Source organism: Salmo trutta, chromosome 22, assembly GCF_901001165.1.
Source record: "Salmo trutta chromosome 22, fSalTru1.1, whole genome shotgun sequence".
In the NCBI taxonomy this organism is placed as follows: domain Eukaryota; kingdom Metazoa; phylum Chordata; class Actinopteri; order Salmoniformes; family Salmonidae; genus Salmo; species Salmo trutta.
Window position 1 is genome coordinate 33,168,778 of NC_042978.1, and position 22,530 is coordinate 33,191,307.

Consider the following 22,530-nt stretch of genomic DNA (forward strand, 5'->3'; position numbering starts at 1 on the left):
ACTACTACTACTACTACTACTACTACTACTACTACTGTTACCACTACTACTACTACTACTACTACTACTACTACTACTACTACTACTGTTACCACTACTACTACTACTACTACTACTACTACTACTACTGTTACCACTACTACTACTACTACTACTACTACTACTACTACTACTACTACTACTACTACTACTACTACTACTACTGTTACCACTACTACTACTACTACTACTACTACTACTACTGTTACCACTACTACTACTGTTACTACTACTGACATTAACCCTGCACCGGGATTGTTCTACTACTACAACTACTACTACTACTACTACTACTGCTACTACTGTTACTACTACTGACACTAACCCTGCACCGGGATTCTTCTACTACTACTACTGTTACCACTACTACTACTACTACTACTACTACTACTACTACTACTACTGTTACCACTACTACTACTACTACTACTACTACTACTACTACTACTACTACTACTACTACTACTGTTACCACTACTACTACTACTACTACTACTACTACTACTACTACTACTACTACTACTGTTACCACTACTACTACTACTACTACTACTACTACTACTACTGTTACCACTACTACTACTACTACTACTACTACTACTACTACTACTACTACTACTACTACTACTACTACTACTACTACTACTACTACTGTTACCACTACTACTACTACTACTACTACTACTACTACTACTACTGTTACCACTACTATTACTGTTACTACTACTGACATTAACCCTGCACCGGGATTCTTCTACTACTACTACTCTTCTAATGCTACTTCCTCCTGCTGCTGTACTCTTTCTAACGGCCTGTCTCTGCTTTTTGTCCTGTTTCTGAGTATGCTGTCATTTCTCTAACCCGGCAGCGGGCTGGGCAGTCTGTGTTGTCTGGAGAGGAGCCTGAGTCTGACAGGCTCCATCTTCTCACATACTGTAGATAACAGTTTTGAGGTCTGGTCTGAGGCGCTGTGGCATGCAGAGTGGCTAAATGGCCTGTGCATGGTAGGCTAGCACAAAACGATGGTCAGCTCAACAAACGAGCACGCTGTGTTTATTACTGACATTAATAAAATGGAATGCTCTGTGTGTTTATAACTGACGTCCTAAAATTGCAGCCTATTCCCTCTGGGTCTCTGGTCAAAAGTAGTTAACTAAATAGGGAATAGGGTGTCATTTTGGACGCATGCAGAGTATACCGCCTCACAGTGTCACAGCGGCACGGTCCAGCGCCTGTGGTCTCTAAGTCTTAAGACACTATTACAATAAATCCTTGCAAGGGGTTCCATCTGTTTTGTCAAGACTCAATCCACCACATCGTAACCTTGAGAGCAATAGGCTATTTTCCTGAGCCACTGGAGAAAATCAAAGTATCAGCGGATAAGTCCAGGAGAGGCTTAAGACCTATGGCAGCATAGTGTGCAGAGCTGTAGAGCCCATCCCTCTTCTTGTCCTCTACACCATGTTTCTTCGTTCTCTAGCTGTTCGTCCGTCAGCACAGTGTGTGGACCGGAGCTTTTCCTAATGTCCTCTTTTTCTCCATCCGATAAACAGTTTTTCTGCTTTTTTCTCCAGCCGTCTGTGGTGACCACAACTAACAAATGAAGATGGCCTGTGCTCTTGACCTCTTCCTGCATCCCTCTCTTCCCCTCTTTCCTTCTCTTCTCACCTTCCCTCTTTCCTGCCTCCCTCTTTTTCCCTTCCGTTTTAATTATGTTAGGCTTTTCCATTGTCTGGATTAATTGTCTGGATTAATTTGATTCCCAGGTGCCTTAGTTGTGTTTGAATTGTCTGCGTCTATTTTTCCGAGTATGAGACCTGTCTCAGGGATCGTAATGGCTATTTGGCTACTCTCGCTATAGTATATTTCTATTCGTTCTTATTTGTTTTGCACTCTGGGAGAAGCTGCTCTTTCCCAGATCTACGTAGAGTACATCTGGTCAAAGAGCTACATGGACATATATAGTTTCTTCTCTTTATTTTATTATCTCCATCTTTCTCTCTCTTTCTCTCTCTTTCTCTCTTTCTCTTTCTCTCTCACTTCCCTTCTCTGTTTTTCTTTGTCTCACCGGGGCAGTTAGGGCTTTCATATAAAGACTAGAAACAGCCAATAATGCCTTCGCAAGAGACAAACAGAAGCAAAGCATTGTTTTTAGTTAAGCACGCTGTTCCTCTCCCACTCAATCACATCCAATAACCTTGACTGTGTCACCTCTCTCTCTGGCTCCCTCTCTCCTCATCTCCCTGTTTCTCATCCCTTTCTCTCTCTCCTTCTCTATCTCGCTCTATCTCTTTCCCTGTTTCTCCATCCCTCTCTCTCTCTCTTTCACCCCCTCTCCCTCCATCTCTCTCTCCCATCTTTTTCCCTCCCTCTTTCTCCCTCCCTCGCTTGCTCTCTCTTGCTCTTGCTTAATTATCTCGATCTCTCTCTCACCCTCTGTCTCCCTCTTTCTCACTCTCTCCATCTCTTTCTCCCCCTCTCTCTCTGCTAAATGTTTTTTCTACACACCCACTGCATTTTTCCAACATCTGTCCATTTCTCAGTGCAGCAGCATCCTCTGCTGTATCCCTCTGTGTCCTCTCTCTCTATCTCTCCTCCCTCTCTCTTTCCCTTTTCTTTCTCCCCCTCTCTCCACTTTCTCTCTCTCCCCTCTCTCCATTCACGCTCTCTGTCCCCTCTCTCTCCCCTCTCTCTCCCCTCTCTCTCTCACTTCTCTCCCTCTACCCTCTCTCTTTCTCTCTCTCTCTCTCTCTCTCTCTCTCTCTGTCTCTCCATCCTCGATCTCACTCTATCACCAATGATCCCCCCACCGCCACAGCACAGCAGCACCCACATATCTGCCTGCCTGATTCCCTGTCCAATCATAGTGAAGTCTAATTTGCTCTGACACTGTGGTTAGGGCGCACTGGGCCTTGAAGGCTGAGCCTCTGGCTCACAATTGAGTTGTTTTAATAAACTAAAATTAAGCCAATCTGTCAGCCTATAATTATTGAGATCCATCTGTATATCCCTGATGGTGAGGTATTTACAGTATAACGCTGGGCTGTCTCTCATGTCAGCTGTGTTGTGTGCTGGGAGCTGCAGTTGTCTGTCTGCCTTGTCTGTACACTCTTAAAAGTAAAGGTGCCTGGAAAAACCAGCTGAAAAAGGTTCCTCAAGGAACCCCTCTGAAAAGGGTCTTCGAGGAACCCCTGTGTAAAGGTTCAAACCGTGACCTTTTTCTGATGAGAGGGGTTACATTTTAAACCTTCTTAATAATATATTGTAGAGGTGGCAGCCTATCAGATTGAAGTTGTGGCTTTTTGGAGGCTTGACTTTCAGATAGTTATTTTTGGTCACCTGTTAGCGTAAATGTCATTCCTTTTCATCATGTTAAGTTTGTACTCCTCAAAGTAAAATGTTCCTTGAATATTTATGGACATTACATATTTGAATATAATATTAATAATCATAACATTTCTGATTACATACAGTAATTAAGTGGTAACTATTCCAATTCGAAGAACTCATACACCTCTGTGAACCTCATTGAAGCTACTAAGATGTCAGTGTTCAACCTTAACATGTGATAACAATACAACAGAACAAATTACCGGAAATGACTTTTACTCTTAACGGTGGCCAAAAAAGATATATCTTAAAGTCACACCCCTACTAAGCCACGCCTCCACTCCAGGGTTCCTCCAGGAACCCGTTGCAACATTGAACCATTAAAGGTTTCCGCAAGAACCTCTCAACTAACCAAAGGTGCAAATATGAACCATTGACAAGCAATGGTTATTTGAGGAACTCCAGGGGTTCCATGTCCTCTGCCACACTGGGTTAAGCCCCCCCCCCCCCCCCCCCCAACTGACTAGGACTATACATTCAGTTCTCTTTGAGATCTTTATTAAATGACCAGCTGAATAGCTTTCCCACTGCCCTGAGCTGACAAGCACATTATATGAGCTTGATTGCCTTCACACAGTGGGATTCTGGAAAAAGTGCATTAGCAACTTCAGCCAAGTGGCATGAGTAGAGGGTACGTTCTAGAAACAAGAGAACCTGGCATGAACCCACTCCATCTCTGCAACAAGGTTTCCATGGAGACTCCATGGGAGGGAGTGGGAGCTCTTTCTCTGATGAGAATCAGACAGCCAGGGAGCAATGGCGAAAGAGAGAGGGGTGGGGTGGGTGGGCAGAAGGAGGGAGAGGCTGAGAGATGGAGAGATGGAGAGAGGGAGAGGGAGGGAGACATGAGGAATGCGATACAGAGAGAGAGATGGAGGGAAGAAAGACAATCGCTGCTGGTCGCAGTTTGAGTCCAACAGCCCAGTCCATCTTTAACATCCCCAACACTGAAAGATGATAGTCTGTGTTGTTTTAAAACAATAGGGTCCATTGTGACATCAATAGGGTCCATTGTGACATCACTTTTGGTTCAGTTTGAAACCAGCAAGTACTAATTAAACCCAGCAGTTCTCTGGATTGAAACCTTTGAAGACCAAACCTCAAAGACTTCAACAGCATCATGTGTACAGTATGTGAGTGTATACATGCTGGGCTTCTCTGCTTATGTACCTCTTCCATTTTACACAGGCCTGGTATGCATTGTAAATGGCACTATATTGCCTACATAGTAGACTACTTTTGACAAGTAGTGAACTATATAGGGAATAGGGTGTGATTTGGAATGCAGACCTGGGCTTTGTGTTTATCTGTTAATACAACAGCCATATTGATTTTTCCTCTTCTGATTCTGCAGGATTCTGGAAGCTTGCAGATGTATTATGAGGTTAAATGGTTTCAATTAGCAGAGCTGCTGTGCATAGTGCTGACTGGCAGATACTGAGCCTTCCCTCTCCGCTATGTGGTGTTGTGTTGCGTAGACTACTACACTAACAATCTGCTTATATCTGTACATTGATCTCTTAATACAGGCCTTTATAACCTGTACCACTTAACTTCCTTCTTCTCCTTCTTACTCTCTGCTGCATTTTATTGGCTATCATTCATTACCAAGCCACGCTACCTCCTCTGCTTCCTATTGGCTATCATTACCAAGCCACGCTATATCCTCTCATTTTTATTGAAGTCATATTTGGATTAATGTAAAGTTTCCCCTTGTAGCTGACCATGCATCCTGGAGGGGCTCGTAATAAGCTTGTTTCAATAGCAGCTCTGCTCTTCCTCTGCCATGAAGCATAAAGTTTGGCCACTCAACCCAGCAGTCAACGTCCCCCCCTAAGGGACCACATGAGAGACTTTGATTGATCTAACCTTCAAAAGTAGCTCAGCTGCGGATGAAGCTTTGATGCCATTCTGATAGAGATCCAGCTAGCTATAGAGCACTGCGTTTGGAACAGGCTTGGTTGGTCATCTTCCATGATTCTATGGGTGCATCTAAAAGAGGATGCCATTTGGGCACATACCCTGTCTGTAAGGTTTTAAGCCTAGCTGTATCCCTCAGTCAGAATTGAAGCTCAACTTGTTACCTAACCTCAATTGTTACCTAAACTTTGTTACCTATTACCCTCTCTCCCCAGTGCCTGGAGCTCCTCCCAGGAAGGTGGAGGCTGATGTCCTGAACTCCACAGCCCTGAGGGTGACGTGGAAGCCCCCCCTCCAGGTGAAGCAGCATGGCCAGATCAGAGGGTATCAGGTGGTCTACTCGCGACTGGAGAATGGAGAGCCACGAGGCCAGCCCATCATCATGGATGTCTCCCTACCTGAGGCACAGGTACTGTCCCACTGCCACTCAGCTCGCTCAGTCTTACACATACTACCTGAGGCACGGGTACTGTCCCACTGCCACTCAGCTCACTCAGTCCTACACATACTACCTGAGGCACGGGTACTGTCCCACTGCCACTCAGCTCACTCAGTCCTACACATACTACCTGAGGCACAGGTACTGTCCCACTGCCACTCAGCTCACTCAGTCCTACACATACTACCTGAGGCACAGGTACTGTCCCACTGCCACTCAGCTCACTCAGTCCTACACATACTACCTGAGGCACAGGTACTGTCCCACTGCCACTCAGCTCACTCAGTCCTACACATACTACCTGAGGCACAGGTACTGTCCCACTGCCACTCAGCTCACTCAGTCCTACACATACTACCTGAGGCACGGGTACTGTCCCACTGCCACTCAGCTCACTCAGTCCTACACATACTACCTGAGGCATGGGTACTGTCCCACTGCCACTCAGCTCACTCAGTCCTACACATACTACCTGAGGCATGGGTACTGTCTGTTGCCACTACTGGATGACACCAACTCACTCAGTACCACACATAATGTACTGTATATCCCAATCTCCCTCACCTTCATCTCCCTCTACAATGTCCCAGTCAGACCTTGGTTCAAATGGTATTTGAAATCTTTCTAATACTTTAACTGCAAACCAAATGAATACTTAAGCTGTGCTTGATTGAGCTAGCCTGCCCATTTGGCACTCCAGGAAGACTCAAGCAAACGCTCAAAGAACCCAGGTCTCTCCAACTTTCAAAGATTCACCTCACAGTTTTCCGTCACTCGGAATGGAGAACTGGGGGAGATGGATTTTGCTCAGTAGGTAATAACTGTTACTCTCTGTCAGTGGCAGAGAATGGTAATCAATCACTATGATTAGTTAATTACTCCTCTTAACATGACTGAAAAGGTCCTGTTTATGTCCTCTGTGTATGTGCCTTTAAAAACCAGTGAACAAATCCTCCCTTTTCCATTTCCTCTTCAGTGGAATAAGGCAGGGATGAAAAGACCATAATAACTGTGTTCAGTCTCTAGCTATGCTGCTGATGAAAATGTATTGGGTGATTTTATATTTAGATATTAATTTGGGGTTTCCTGGCTTTTATGTAATTGAGAATGTAAATTCACTGCCTTGTTATTCCATTTTATATTGTTGCTTGGGTTTTTCACCATCTTGTTGTAGTAATCGTAAATTAAGAATATAAACTGCATAAACATAATCCTGATAAGGAATACACACACACACACACACACACACACACACACACACACACACACACACACTACCGTTCAAAAGTTTGGGATCACTTAGAAATGTCCTTGTTTTTGAAAGAAAAGCACATTTTTTGTCCATTAAAATAACATCAAATTGATCAGAAATACAGTGTAGACATTGTTAATGTTGTAAATGACTATTGTAGCTGGCAACGGCTGCTTTTTTATGGAATATCAACGTAGGCGTACAGAGGCCCATTATCAGCAACCATCACTCCTGTGTTCCAATGGCACGTTGTGTTAGCTAATCGAAGTTTATCATTTTAAAAGGCAAATTGATCATTAGAAAACCCTTTTGCAATTATGTTAGCATAGCTGAAAACTGTTGTGCTAATTAAAGAAGCAATAAAACTGGCCTTCTTTAGACTAGTTGAGTATCTGGAGCATCAGCATTTGTGGGTTCGATTACAAGCTCAAAATGACTAGTTTGAGAAACAGACCCCTCACAAGTCCTCAACTGGCAGCTTCATTAAATAGTACCCACAAAACACCAGTCTCAACGTCAACAGTGAAGAGGTGACACCGGGATGCAGAGTGCAAAGAAAAAGACATATCTCAGACTAGCCAATAAAAATAAAAAATTAAGATGGGCAAAAGAACACAGACACTGGACAGAGGAACTCTGCCTGGAAGGCCAGCATCCCGGAGTCGCCTCTTCACTGTTGACGTTGAGACTGGTGTTTTGCTGATACTATTTAATGAAGTTGCCAGTTGAGGACTTGTGAGGCGACTGTTTCTCAAACAAGAAACACTATAATATATTTGTCCTCTTGCTCGGTTGTGATGGGTGCATCTAAAACTCCTCTTTATATTATGGTTAGAGCCACTTTGCTCTGTTCTGTAAAGGGAGTAGTACACAGCGTTGTAAGAGATCTTCAGTTTCTTGGCAATTTCTCGCATGGAATAGCTTTCATTTCTCAGAACAAGAATAGACTGACGAGTTTCAGAAGAAAGTCTTTGTTTCTGGCCATTTTGAGCCTGCAATCGAACCCACAAATCTTTATGCTCCAGATACTCAACTAGTCTAAAGAAGGCCAGTTTTATTGCTTCTTTAATGAGAACAACAGTTTTCAGCTGTGCTAACAGAATTGCAAAAGGGTTTTCTAATGATCAATTAGCCTTTTAAAATGATAAACTTGGATTAGCTAACACAAAAATCGACAAAAACAACAACACAGAGTTACACATAAACAAACGTACAGTCAATAACACAAAAGAAGAAGAGAAAAAAAAGAAACATTTGGAACACAGGAGTGATGGTTGCTGAAAATGGGCCTCTGTACGCCTATGTAGATATTCCATTAAAAATCAGCCGTTTCCAGCTACAATAGTCATTCACAACATTAACAATGTCTACACTGTATTTCTGATCAATTTGATGTTATTTTAATGGACAGAAAAATAGTTTTTCTTTCAAAAACAAGGACATTTCTAAGTTACCCCAAACTTTTGAACGGTAGTGTATATACAAACTCTCTGGTTCTCTCCCTCTCTCTAGTTGTATTAGGAATATACTGTCGGAAGATCTCTAGTCGTTTTATAATGTTGTAGTTTTCCGTGTGAGGTACGGTAGGGAGAGGGTGTAGGTACAAGGTGTTCTCCTGGTATTAGCTTGTGGGAGCATGCCTTCCTTCTCTCTGAAGCACACAGTGTCAAACCCTCTTCCAGCTTCTCAGCTTATCAGTGGTAGCACGCCATGCCATTTTCCTCAGATAGCTGCAGGCAAGCCTAGCTGACACGGTAGGTATGGAGGTGTGATGAGATGTTCAGCGAGACAATTCACTAGACAACATGTCTGATTCTGCTGCTGTTTTACAGCGGTTCGCTCAGGCAAATCTACTGTATTATCCACATCACTGGTATTGGTATTGGTGTGCTGTGAATGTGGGATACTCTGCTTGTGCACCTTAAATCTGCAGTGTGCGATTAGTACGTGGCACGACAGCTGGTCTGTTGTTTTTCTAATTGCAGACTGACCCTTTAAACACTTGTTTAGTTAAAAAGCTGAAATAATTGGTATAGCCGGGTAAAGCAGACTGACCACTGTGCTCATGTTCCTTTTTACTTCATTGTTAAACAGAACGTGAGCTATCGCGACATCAGACTGGTTCCAACAGACTGCTGTTGACCAACCATTTTTCTGTGACCTTGCTATCAGACAGCCACCTAAAGACTACTTCTTAAATCTCTGTTCCTTGATGGCTGCTGTATCTGGTCTCTGTGATGCCCCACTCCTTCGACACACACACACACACACACACACACACACACACACACACACACACACACACACACACACACACACACACACACACACACACACACACACACACACACACACACACACTGCACCACTCCTTGGCCAAGCTGAAAAGTCATGTAGACTTTTGTGGTGTGAGGCCGATCGTTCCGGTCATTTCACATTGTTTGGTTTTTTCTCTCTCCGAGAGATGTCTCACCTCTGATTTCCTTCATGAGGTGCATTCCTGTCTTATCTGGGCAAGAAGCAGGGCTTGATAAAGGCCTCTGCCTCTTCATCCCCCTACCACATTTATGACTCACAGATACAGGCAATGACACACACACGGGAGCGAACACGCGTGCACACACATGGACTTGCACACACATGGTCTTGCACACACATGGACTTGCACACACACACATATGCACACATACATACAGTATCCCTGTGAGTGGATGTGTTTTTCAGGGGACTGTCTTGAAGGCTCATCTGGCGATAGTGTTGAAAGTGACTTGACTCTACACGTACAGTAGGGCAGAGTGGGGTAAGTTGAGCCAAAGGAATAAGTTGAGCCATCCTTGTTTTTAGGAAACCATACACAAAATTAATAATTTGACGAAATATTTAAGAAGAGGTCATAATTTCATGGAGTGTGTGAAGGAAGAAACCACATGGAAAAAGTGGTAAGCAAGTTAAGACCAAAAAGCTGATTTTCACCAAGTCAAATAAATGTATTGTCTTAGAGGTTTTGTGATGCTTGTACCTAAACCAAAGTAGATATTTTTAAGATTGTTTTATACGTCAGTTGGGATATATTTAAGCTACATTAATATTATGAGGTCCTCAACCTTGCATGAAAGTGCATCCTTGTAGCTGTGTGAGCTAATATAGTCAAAATGTTTGTCTTGGGGTAAGTTGAGCCAATGGTTGAGCCAATGGCAAGTTGAGCAAATTGAAGTGTTTTCTTCCCAGGCATAATGAAAGGCATTTTCGCTGGGATATGAGGTATCAACAGGACCTGGCCTATGTTAAAAGTGTTTAAAAAAGTACAAAGTGTCTGTAATTGTAGGTGTTAAGTGTTAAAAGATGCTTAACATTATCAAAAGACAACAGATTGTGATTGTGTTGAATTGTGTTTGGGAAATAAAGATATTCATGGTTTTAAAATGGTAGTGGTAATATTTATTCAGTACAGAAATGTGTAGGCGCCTTAACTTACCCTGTCCTGGCCTCAATTTACCCCATTCCCAGTGTACGCTGTGCCAAGAGATCACTTTTTATGGACAAGCTATGTTCTCAAAACTGCAATGTTTAAATGAATTCGGATTATTTCCAGGGATACACATCCTGAAATATATGTAGATATCTTTGTTAGAAACAATACGAAATTTCCCTTGACGGAGTAATGGCTCAACTTACCCCACTTTCCCCTATGGAGCAACACACACATGCATGCAGACACACACACACACACACTCCTCTCACAACTCAGATTGACCATCACACAAATTGATCTTGGAGAGTTTTTTTCATTCTACTTTAATTCATAGAGATTGGTATGTTTTTATTTGTAATGTTTCTTATTAAATGTCTCTTGCCAAACCAGTGGAGTGTTTTCATATTAGAATCAATAAATAGTCTGCAGTAGTTTCCTTAGTCCTCTGCATTGGAATGCCACACAGACCTAAAAGGAAGGGATTCCCAAACCTTCCATAACAAAGCCACCACCTACAGAAAATTAACCTGAAGAAGAGCCCCCTAAGCAAGCTGGTCCCGGGGGTCTGTTCACAAACACAAACAGACCACACAGAGCCCATGGGCTGTTGCTCTGATCTGCTATACACAAACACAAACAGACCACACAGAGCCCATGGGCTGTTGCTCTAATCTGCTATACACACTCACTAACAGACCCCACAGAGCCCATGGGCTGTTGCTCTGATCTGCTATACATACAGTACATATGGCCTGATTTGGTAGGGAGGAGGAGGAGGAGGAAGGAGTAAAATAAGGGTAATTAAATAATACTTGGAGGATGAGGATCCATCTATATCAGGCTGTGTGTCATTGGGTCTCTGTTGTATATGCAACACACACACACACACACACAAACACACACAAATACATATTGTCGGATCTGTTGGATCTCTCTCGGTCTGTCGTATATACATCACACTCTTCTCTGTGATGGATGGATTCCGTCCCTGGTGCAGTGCTGAATCACTTTAAGTGGGCTGTTTTGCCAGGCTCAGGTCTTAATGCCGGAGCAGAGCTCCCCAGTCCACGGTGGCCGGCTGTGCACATGTTTATGGCACCCACGTCCTTGTCAGCCCCATGAAAAACAGTCTCTCTGGCTCCTGCTACTGATGAAGCCTGGGAACTAAATCTGTTAGAAAGAGGCCATCACCATTCCCCTCGGTCGCTTATACAACGTTACACACCCAAGGACAGAGATTGGTAACTTTTGTTAAGATGTATTTCACTTGCTTTGGCAATGTAAACATATGTTTCCTTTGAATTGAATTGAAATGAGCTTGTTGCAGAGAAACATATTAGCAAAATTATAAGCTGTGATCACTATAGACATAGAGAGAGAACAGCATTTCAGTGAGAGAGAAACTAACACATTAGCTAGACTGTAAGCTGTGATCACTATATGCATAGAGAGAGAACAGCATTTCAGTGAGAGAGAAACTAACACATTAGCTAGACTGTAAGCTGTGATCACTATAGACATAGAGAGAGAACAGCATTTCAGTGAGAGAGAAACTAACACATTAGCTAGACTGTAAGCTGTCATCACTATAGACATAGAGAGAGAACAGCATTTCAGTGAGAGAGAAACTAACACATTAGCTAGACTGTAAGCTGTGATCACTATAGACATAGAGAGAGAACAGCATTTCAGTGAGAGAGAAACTAACACATTAGCTAGACTGTAAGCTGTCATCACTATAGACATAGAGAGAGAACAGCATTTCAGTGAGAGAGAAACTAACACATTAGCTAGACTGTAAGCTGTGATCACTATAGACATAGAGAGAGAACAGCATTTCAGTGAGAGAGAAACTAACACATTAGCTAGACTGTAAGCTGTGATCACTATAGACATAGAGAGAGAACAGCATTTCAGTGAGAGAGAAACTAACACATTAGCTAGACTGTATGCTGTCATCACTATAGACATAGAGAGAGAACAGCATTTCAGTGAGAGAGAAACTAACACATTAGCTAGACTGTAAGCTGTCATCACTATAGGCTAAGTAGTGTGTTGTTTTTCAGTTGACGGAAGCTTTAAAATTCCCCTAGCCGTTTTACTGTGGCTGTGGGTCATCTCTTTAGAACAGCATGCATGCTTGGATTACTGCTCTCTTTGTCATGCTTATGACAAAAGCCTTAATGACAGAGTAAATTCCACCATATCAAATGATTGGCCGTGGAGGTTAGAGACTCTATGGAACATAAAGGTTTAATTGCCTGCCAACTCCCAGCCCAGTGCTTTACGACACCTTTACAATTCATGTTTATACCTGACTCCCCTCTCTCTCCTTCTCTCTTTCTCCTTTCAGGTCAATTCAAAGGGCTTTATTGGCATGGGACAAATATTGCCAAAGCAAGTGAAATAGATAATAAACAAAAGTGAAATAAACAATAAAAAATTAACTGTAAACATTACACTTACAAAAGTTTCAAAGGAATATAGAAATACACATTTCAAATGTCATATTATGGCTATGTACAGTGTTGCAACAAGGGAAAATAAATAAACATAAATATGGGTTGTATTTACGATGGTGTTTGTTCTTCACTGGTTGCCCTTTTCTTATGGCAACACGTCACAAATCTTGCTGCTGTGATGGCATATTACCCAATAGATATATATGGGAGTTTATCAAAATTGGATTTGTTTTCGAATTCTTTGTGGGTCGGTGTAATCTGAGGGAAAATGTGTCTCTAATATGGTCATACATTTAACAGGAGGTTAGGAAGTGCAGCTCAGTTTCCACCTCATATTGTGGGCAGTGTGCACATAGCCTGTCTTCTCTTGAGAGCCAGGACTGCCTACGGTAGCCTTTCTCAATAGCAAGGCTATGCTCACTGAGTCTGTACATAGTCAAAACATTCCTTAAATTTGGGTCAGTCACAGTGGTCAGGTATTCTGCCACTGTGTACTCTCTGTTTAGTTCCAAATAGCATTCCAGTTTGCACAGTTTTTTGGTAAATTATTTCCAGAGAGTAATTCTCTTTTTGTTTTCTCATTATTTGGTTGGGTCTAATTGTGTTGCTGTCCTGGGGCTCTGTGGGGTGTGTTTGTGTTTGTGAACAGAGCCCCAGGACCAGCTAGGGGGCTCTTCTCTAGGTTAATTTCGTTGTAGGTGATGGCTTTGTTATGGAAGGTTTGGGAATCGCTTCCTTTTAGGTGGTTGTAGAATTTAATGGCTATTTTCTGGATTTTGATAATTAGCAGTAATCAGGATAATTGTGCTCTGCATGCATTATTTGGTGTTTTATGTTGTACACAGAGAATGTTTTTGCAGAATTCTGCATACAGAGTCTCAATTTGGTGTTTGTCCCATTTTGTGAATTCTTGGTTGGTGAGCAGGACCCCAGACCTCACAACCATGAAGGGCAATGGGTTCTATAACTGATTCAAGTATTTTTAGCCAGATCCTAATTGGGATGTCAAATGTTATGTTCCTTTTGATGGTATAGAAGGCCCTTCTTGCCTTGTCTCTCAGATCATTCACAGCTTTGTGGAAGTTAGCTGTGGTGCTGATGTTTAGGCCGAGGTATGTATAGTTTTTTGTGTGTTCTAGGTCAACGGTGTCTAGATGGTATTTGTATTTGTGGTCCTGGCAACTGGACCTTTTTTGGAACACCATTATTTTGGTCTTACTGAGATTTACTGTCAGGGCCCAGGTCTGACAATCTGGGCAGAAGATCTAGGTGCTGCTGTAGGCCCTCCTTGGTTGGTGACAGAAGCACCAGATCATCAGTAAACAGTAGACATTTGACTTCAGATTCTAGTAAGGTGAGACAGGGTGCTGCAGACTGTTCTAATGCCCTCACCAATTCCTTGATATATATGTTGAAGAGGGTGGGGTTCAATCTGCATCCCTGTCTCAGCCCACGGCCCTGAGGAAAGAAATGTGTGTGTTTTTTGCCAATATTAACTGCACACTTGTTAGTGATTTTATATTGTCGTATGTTTTTCCCCCAACACCCCTCTCCATCAATTTGTATAGCAGACCCTCATGCCAAATTGAGTCAAAAGCTTTTTTTGAAATCAACAAAGCATGAGAAGACTTTGCCCTTGTTTTGGTTTGTTTGTTTGTCAATTAAGGTGTGCAGGGTGAATACGTTGTCTGTCGTACGGTAATTTGGTAAAAAGACAATTTGATATTTGCTCAGTACATTGTTTTCCCTGTGGAAATGTACGAGTCTGCTGTTAATGATAATGCAGAGGATTTTCCCAAGGTTGCTCTTAGCCCATGTCCCACAGTAGTTATTGGGGTCAAATTTGTCTCCACTTTTGTGGATTGGGGTGATCAGTCCTTGGTTCCAAATATTGGGGAAGATGACAGAGCTGAAGATGATGTTAAAGTTTGTAAGTATAGCCAATTGGAATTCGGGGTTTGTATTTTGTTAAATGTAATTGGAGAATCCAGCGGGTTCTGGTAGTTCCCTCTCTCTCTCTGTCTCTCTCAATCACTCACTCACACATGCACACACACACACACACACACACACACACACACACACACACACACACACACACACACACACACACACACACACACACACACACACACACACACACACACACACACACACGCACACACACACACTCTCTCTCTCTGTCTCTATCTCCCTCTCTTTCTCTGTCTTCCCTCTCTCATTCTCTATCTTCTTCTCTCTCTCTCTTTCGCTTATTTTTGGACACCTGAAGGATTCTAAGAGGCCCCAGTGTTGATGGCTGTGAAGCGTGAGGCTTGTCTGATCAGATAAGATTGTCTTGAGCTGTCAAACACTGATCTGTGTCTCCTGGAGCCCTGGAAAATGTATGCTTCAGCAGAGACAGGTCACTGTGAGAGGGAAGGGGGAGAGTGAGAGATGGAGAGTGGAGATCGAGAGAAGGAGGGAGGGAGTGGAGGAGAGAAGGAGAGAGTGAGGGAGAGATAGTGGAGGAAAAAGAGAGGGAGAGAGGAGAGAAAGGGGAGGGGAATTGGAGGGGGAGAGGGAGTGAGGGAGAGGGAGTGAGAGTCTGTCGTGGTGTGTGGGTGGTAAGGAGCGATTATCGCTAAACAAGGGCAACCTTGGTGCTTGAAGCCCATACTCTGGCATATATTTACTGCACAGAGAAAAGAGGCTCTGGACTCTCTCTCTTTCTTGTTACCTTCACAGTGCACATTGTAACATCACAAATGGCAGTACACACATTCTTCTTGTCAAATGGCTACGACTTGAATGTCCCAGTTGTGCATTTGTTAGTTGTTAGTGTCTTCTCCACAAGTGTAGTCTGCAACAATTAATTTGAACGCTATAGTGCTTGTTAACAGTAGCACAGTTGCTTCTAAAGACTATACTGAACAAAAATGTAAACGCAACATGTAAAGTGTTGGTCCCATGTTTCATCAGCTGAAATAAAAGATCCCAGAAATGTTCCAAATGCACAAAAGCGTATTTCTCTCAAATGTTGTGCACAAATGTGTTTACATCCCTGTTAGTGAGTATATTTTATTTTCTCAGATAATCCATCCACCTGACAGGTGTGGCATATCAAAAAACTGATTAAACAGCATGATCATTACACAGGTGCACCACTCTAAAATGTGCAGTTTTGTAACACAACACAATGCTACTGATGTCTCAAGTTTTGAGGGAGTGTGCAGTTGGCATGTCCTACTGCAGGAATGTCCACCAGAGCTGTTGCCAGATAATTGAATGTTCATTTCTGTACCATAAGCCACCTCCAACGTCGTTTTAGAGAATTTGCCAGTACGTCTAACCCGGCCTCACAACCGCAGACCATATGTAACCACGCCAGCCCAGGACCTCCACATCCGGCTTCTTCACCTGAGACCAGCCACCTGGACAGCTGATGAAACTGAAGAGTATTTCTGTCTGTAATAAAGCCCTTTTGTGGGGGAAAACTTCTTCTGATTGATGGCACTGGCTCCCAAGTGGGTAGACCTGCGCCCCTACCCAGTCATGTGAAATCCATAGATTAGGGCCTAATTAATATATATCAATGTACTGATACCCTTATATGAACAGTAGCTCAGTAAAATCGTTGAAATTGTTGCACGTTGCGTTTATATTTTTGTTCAGCATACAGTAGATAGTCTTCTCTCCTTCCATTTAACCCAGATCCCTAAGGTATTTCCTTAATCCTGTTCAAGCAGAGCTGCCAGGCATGCTTCGATACGTTTCAGGCAGGCAGCTATGTGTGAAGCTAACTGGAGCAAGACATATATACTGCCTTCTGCCATCCACGACCATAGAGCTGTATTAAAACTGCTTGAGCGACCAACCACCTGTCACAAAACGAAATGTTCCGAAAAAGATTAGAGTTGCTACGCTGCTAAAGGACAGGTAATGGGACACTCTTCATTAAAAAGAGATGGAGAGGGAGAGAGAGGAAGAGAGGGAGAAAGAGAGAGAGAGATGTAGTGTTAGCAGGCACGCTGTCGCAGTCAAGTGCCAGGCAGACAGTCATTTGATCACAGGAAATTATGAGATACATAGCACACAGGATATAATTGATAGATATGGCAATTTTATAATGAGACGGGTTCGCGTCAGTGTGGGTGTTGTACTCACTGTGTTATAAGTGTCTGCTACTTAAAAGGATGTTTTCAGCTGAGGTCTCCACTTTCGCTGTTGGAATAGCAGGCACTAGACAGTCTACTGTCGTTTCCGTTTTAAAACAGAAAGGAGCTGTTATGCTCTAGCTGTAAGCCCATGCTGATAGCATCAGGAGAAGGGTTCATTTATTTTTTTATTCGATGTCAGAGGCCTCTCTGTTTTACAAGGAATTATGAAATAAAGAGAAGTACAACGTCAAGAACGGGGAGATTTTCAATTTATTTTGGGAGACCTTTTCACCCAATGCTTGTCTCAGTGTTGCTACAGTATGCTGAACGTTTCTCTCTGTTGCTGCTGTGGGTCAATTATAGGTTCCTCAAGCAACATGTGCCCAGATAATTCATCTTGACAAAGCATCTCTGAGGCGTTCTTTAACTGAAATAAACACCAGCGTTAAATGAATAACGCTAGATAAGACTGTCTCTAGAAGTCAACAAAATGCAACCTATGCCTACGCAAATATATATGACAAAGGAATATCTATAAATTCTTCAGTATCTATAACGAAAGCAGGCCAGTTGTTCCTTATACAGTGTCCAGTACATATAGTCACTCCAAGAGGAATAAGGTACTCAATGCGACTAAGTCTATACGATCCCTGCAGGAATTGAACCCATGACCTTGGAGATGAAGGACCTTTGCTAACAGTCAATGGAGTGGTCTAGTTTCTTATTAATAGAACTGTGCAGCAGGGCAGAGTAAATTATAGCTTTAGTGTTGTCCAGAGTCCTGTAGTCCAGTAGCATTGACCTTTCTGGTGTCAGTGAGTGAGTGTGGCTCAAGCAGTGGAGTACCCTTTGACCTGTACTGTGTGACACATACTGCATAAACACTGCTTAGTCAGAGGCTACATCCCAAAGGGCACCATATTCCCTATATAGTGCACTACTTTTAAAATAGAGAGCCGTTTGGAGTACAGCCTCAGAGTCAGACATCCACTCACAAACACACAGCCTTGAAGCTCTATGTGGTAGTCTGTGTACCGGCCTTCCAGTTCTACTCACTGACTCATTTAACACTGAGGTCAAACAGGCTAAATGGCCTTTGATGTGTTCAGTTTGTCCCTCAGGGGCCACCGTCACACAGTCGTGACCTCACCCAAAGAAGGATGCTGTGACTGGCAGCTACTCCAAGGCTGCAAGGTAGTATAGAGTTCAGTACCGCCCCCACACCTACACCTCACCTTCCCACCACCTCCTCCTTTAAAAACTGGAGTCAAGACTCACAACACATTCTATCAAAGAGCTTTTCCACTCAATTCCACTCAACTTAAGTCAAATGCACACTGTTTTCTCATGGTTCACTGTGTAATGAGAATGTGTCAATCTTTTCCCTTCACTCGTCTTCGGTTATTGACTGTTGTCAAGTGTTTTTATGGGTTGTGGAGATAATTTGTGTTGTGTGATGACTTAGCCTCCAGCTAAGATATTTCTGATACACACATTTGAAGTGTTCTGTTTAGGGGGAGTACTCTCAACTCTGATGTTTGCCATATCACATCTAATATCACATCAAATATCACATCTAATATTACATTTAATATCACATCTAATATGACATCTAATATCACATCTAATATTACATCTAATATCACATCTAATATTACATTTCATATCACATCTAATATTACATCTAATATGACATCTATTATGACATCTAATATTACATCTAATATTACATTTAATATCACATCTAATATCACATCTAATATTACATCTAATATCACATCTAATATTACATTTCATATCACATCTAATATTACATCTAATATGACATCTAATATGACATCTAATATTACATTTAATATCACATCTAATATCACATCTAATATCACATCTAATATGACATCTAATATCCTATCTAATATCACATCTAAATCACATCTAATATCCTATCTAATATTACATCTAATATCACATCTAATATCACATCTAATATTACATTTAATATCACATCTAATATTACATCTAATATCACATCTAATATCACATCTAATATGACATCTAATATCACATCTAATATGACACCTAATATTACATCTAATATCACATCTAATATGACATCTAATATTACATCTAATATCACATCTAATATGACATCTAATATTACATCTAATATCACATCTAATATTACATTTAATATCACATCTAATATCACATCTAATATTACATTTAATATCACATCTAATATCACATGTAATGCCACAACTAATGCTACAGAATGTCAGTAGCTCTTTCTGAGGATGTTGCCTGAGGTGTTTTTAGGATGGCCCTTTAGTTTCTGGAATAAGTTTATCCCATTCTGTAGTCTTTCTTCCAAGCTACTGAGACTGCTACTAAGGAAATAGTGTGTGATCACAAAGTACAAATGGAATATGTTACGATTATGGCTTGCTCTGAACTCCAGACAGAATCCTTGCTAGTGAAGGAACACAGCAATTACTTTATGAAACAGAGAGACAGTTTCTCAGACTGTTTATTGTCCTTAGCGTTCACTGTGATATGATGATGCATCTTTCCTTGATTTAGTGCATAACCTGCACTTCCAATAGGGGACTAGCACTGCACCCCTGGTCTGCCCGCCCTGCAGCCCTTGTTTATGATAAGGCTATTTTTTAAGAAGCTAGAAAAAGGAGCGTGCCCCTTTGTCTTTTATTTTCCGTTAGTCAGCAAGGTCGTGGAGCAGAATACAAATGCCCTGTGTCTCTGAATCAATTCTTCTGTGGTACCTGCTATGTGTCGAGGGTTTGAGAGAGAGAGAGAGAAAGAGAGAGAGAGACCAAATTGAATCTCCATCAGCCATTACTGCCTTTACTCAGAAGAGAAATAGCCTCTACTGGCTGAGTCTGGGAGGAATGGGGAAGAATGGAGGGGGTGAGCCTCGGAGGGGGTCTGGGAGGAAGGCTGGGAGGAAAGCTGGGAGGGGGCTGTAGGGTTTAAGGGGCTCTAGCCAGCTTTATTTCAAAGGGAAGTGTGAATGAAGGGAATAGGTGGTGCAGGTACCTCACGGCAAAAAAGAAAAATGTAATCTCCAGACTGGCTGCTGAATAAGCAAAAGGGCTCTAACCTCTGAAGGTGAAATGTAATCTCAACTCACTGACAGGCACATTACATCAGCACAGGACAGCTAAACCACCAGCCAATAGCTATGGGTGTCTCTCTCTCTGCTTCTGTCTGTCTCTGTCTGTCTCTCTGTCTGTCTCTCTCTGTCTCTGTCCCTGTCTCTCTCTCTCTCTCTCTCTGTCTCTCTCTCACTCTGTCTTTCTCTCTCTCTGTTTCTCAGTGAGACACACAGACACAGACACACACACACACACAGACAGACACACGCAGACACACACACACACACACACAGATAGACACACATACACACACAGACAGACAGACACACACTCTCCCCCACTTTCTTTCTCTCTAGATGATGAGAGCTTGTTATCATCAGCCCATTGAAGACCGAGTTAGACTTCAGAGTTACTTCCTACACCCTATAGCTCAGAGGATTTTTCTTGTTATTGCTTATCTTCCTTTTTGTGTTGGTTCATATAATCTCATCCTGGCTTGGATGTCAACCACTATTGTCCATCTGAAATATCTGAACAAAAAGCATCAATCGTACCAATGGAATAACAAGGCAGTCGATTTGTGTCTCAAAACCATGCAGGCCACTTTCTAAGAATTTCTAAGATTGCTGAATTTGTTGGGAACCTTTATGTTATGTCAAGGGTTGGGATATACATATTGACATGTTTTCAGACACACTATATGTTTGCAAGAGGTTGGAATGACGTTGCAGGTAAGTTATCAGGATTGTCTTTTGATAATTGTCTTCCCCTGATCGACAAACCCACACAGCAAGTACACCAGCAGGGATGTCCCACCAACAGAGATTGCCCCTCAGGACATAAGCTGTGCACCCCTGCTCACTAGGTGGCGCTGTGGAGAGCAACCACCCTCCCTCCAACCATCTACCTGTATCCATTACTGCATGTTAACCCTTTCCCTCCCCCTCTAGTTTCCTCTCCCAGTCTTCCAGTCACTAATCACCTGGAGACTGAGCATGCTGCTGTTGCAGTGCCTGTAGGATGGCCTATGGCCCTTTTCTTACCTACAGAGAAAAAAAAGTTCTATCTTTTTTTTTGTTCCATCTATGCTGTTCTGTGTTTGACTTCCTCTCTCCCTCCCTCCTGTCTACTCCCTGTCATCAGTGGAACGTTGAGGATACCATGGACTATGTGAGTAGGAGAAGTGTGTAGTGTGTGCTGGGTGCGGTGCAGTTTGAAGGTCCGTGGGTCCATGGGGAGCTCTCTCTGTTCTCTCTCTCCCTATCCTCTCCCAATCCCTCTCTCTGTTCTCTCTCTCCCTATCCTCTCCCAATCCCTCTCTCTTTCTCTCTGTCTGGGGACTAACACTCTCTCCTTCCCTTAACCTCAAGCAGTCAGACTCGTAGGAACATTTCACTTTAGAAAGAAAGAGCTAGACAGGGAGCACATAGTATGTGAAATAAGCTTTTCCACGTCATCATTTTTTTCATGTAATGTAACTGTAACAGGGTAAAGTGCCTCTTGTTCCTTAAAAACTGTTTTCTATGATATGAGACATAACCTATACATGACCTTAACTGAGCATTATTATCATGCTACAGTTTATACATGACCTTAACTGAGCATTATTATCATGCTACAGTTTATACATGACCTTAACTGAGCATTATTATCATGCTACAGTTTTTACATGACCTTAACTGAGCATTATTATCATGCTACAGTTTATACATGACCTTAACTGAGCATTATTATCATGCTACAGTTTTTACATGACCTTAACTGAGCTTTATTATCATGCTACAGTTTATACATGACCTTAACTGAGCATTATTATCATGCTACAGTTTATACATGACCTTAACTGAGCATTATTATCATGCTACAGTTTATACATGACCTTAACTGAGCGTTATTATCATGCTACAGTTTATACATGACCTTAACTGAGCATTATTATCATGCTACAGTTTATACATGACCTTAACTGAGCATTATTATCATGCTACAGTTTTTACATGACCTTAACTGAGCTTTATTATCATGCTACAGTTTATACATGACCTTAACTGAGCATTATTATCATGCTACAGTTTATACATGACCTTAACTGAGCGTTATTATCATGCTACAGTTTATCTCATAAGTTCTCTTGCTATAGCCTAGTCCTATTCATTTCTTCCGCTCTAATCTCCTCCCTCCTCTTTTTTTTCCCCTAGGCCCTTTTCACTCCACCTCTATTTCTACTCTCTGTTTTCACTATCTACAGTATCTTTTTCTGGCTGGATCGTCTCTGTCTAGCTAGATTTTAATTTACACATACAG

General features: G+C 42.2%; 1 protein-coding gene across 1 annotated transcript in view; it reads left to right on the top strand.

Moving 5' to 3' along the window:
• The window catches only part of ptprfa (protein tyrosine phosphatase receptor type Fa), a gene marked incomplete in the record, with an annotated part of 146,376 nt that overhangs the window by 49,572 nt on the left and 74,274 nt on the right, over nt 1-22,530 (top strand). Inside the window, 2 exon segments of the mRNA XM_029707766.1 lie at nt 5,565-5,758; nt 21,370-21,396. Of these exon segments, the coding sequence (XP_029563626.1) occupies nt 5,565-5,758; nt 21,370-21,396 (221 nt within the window).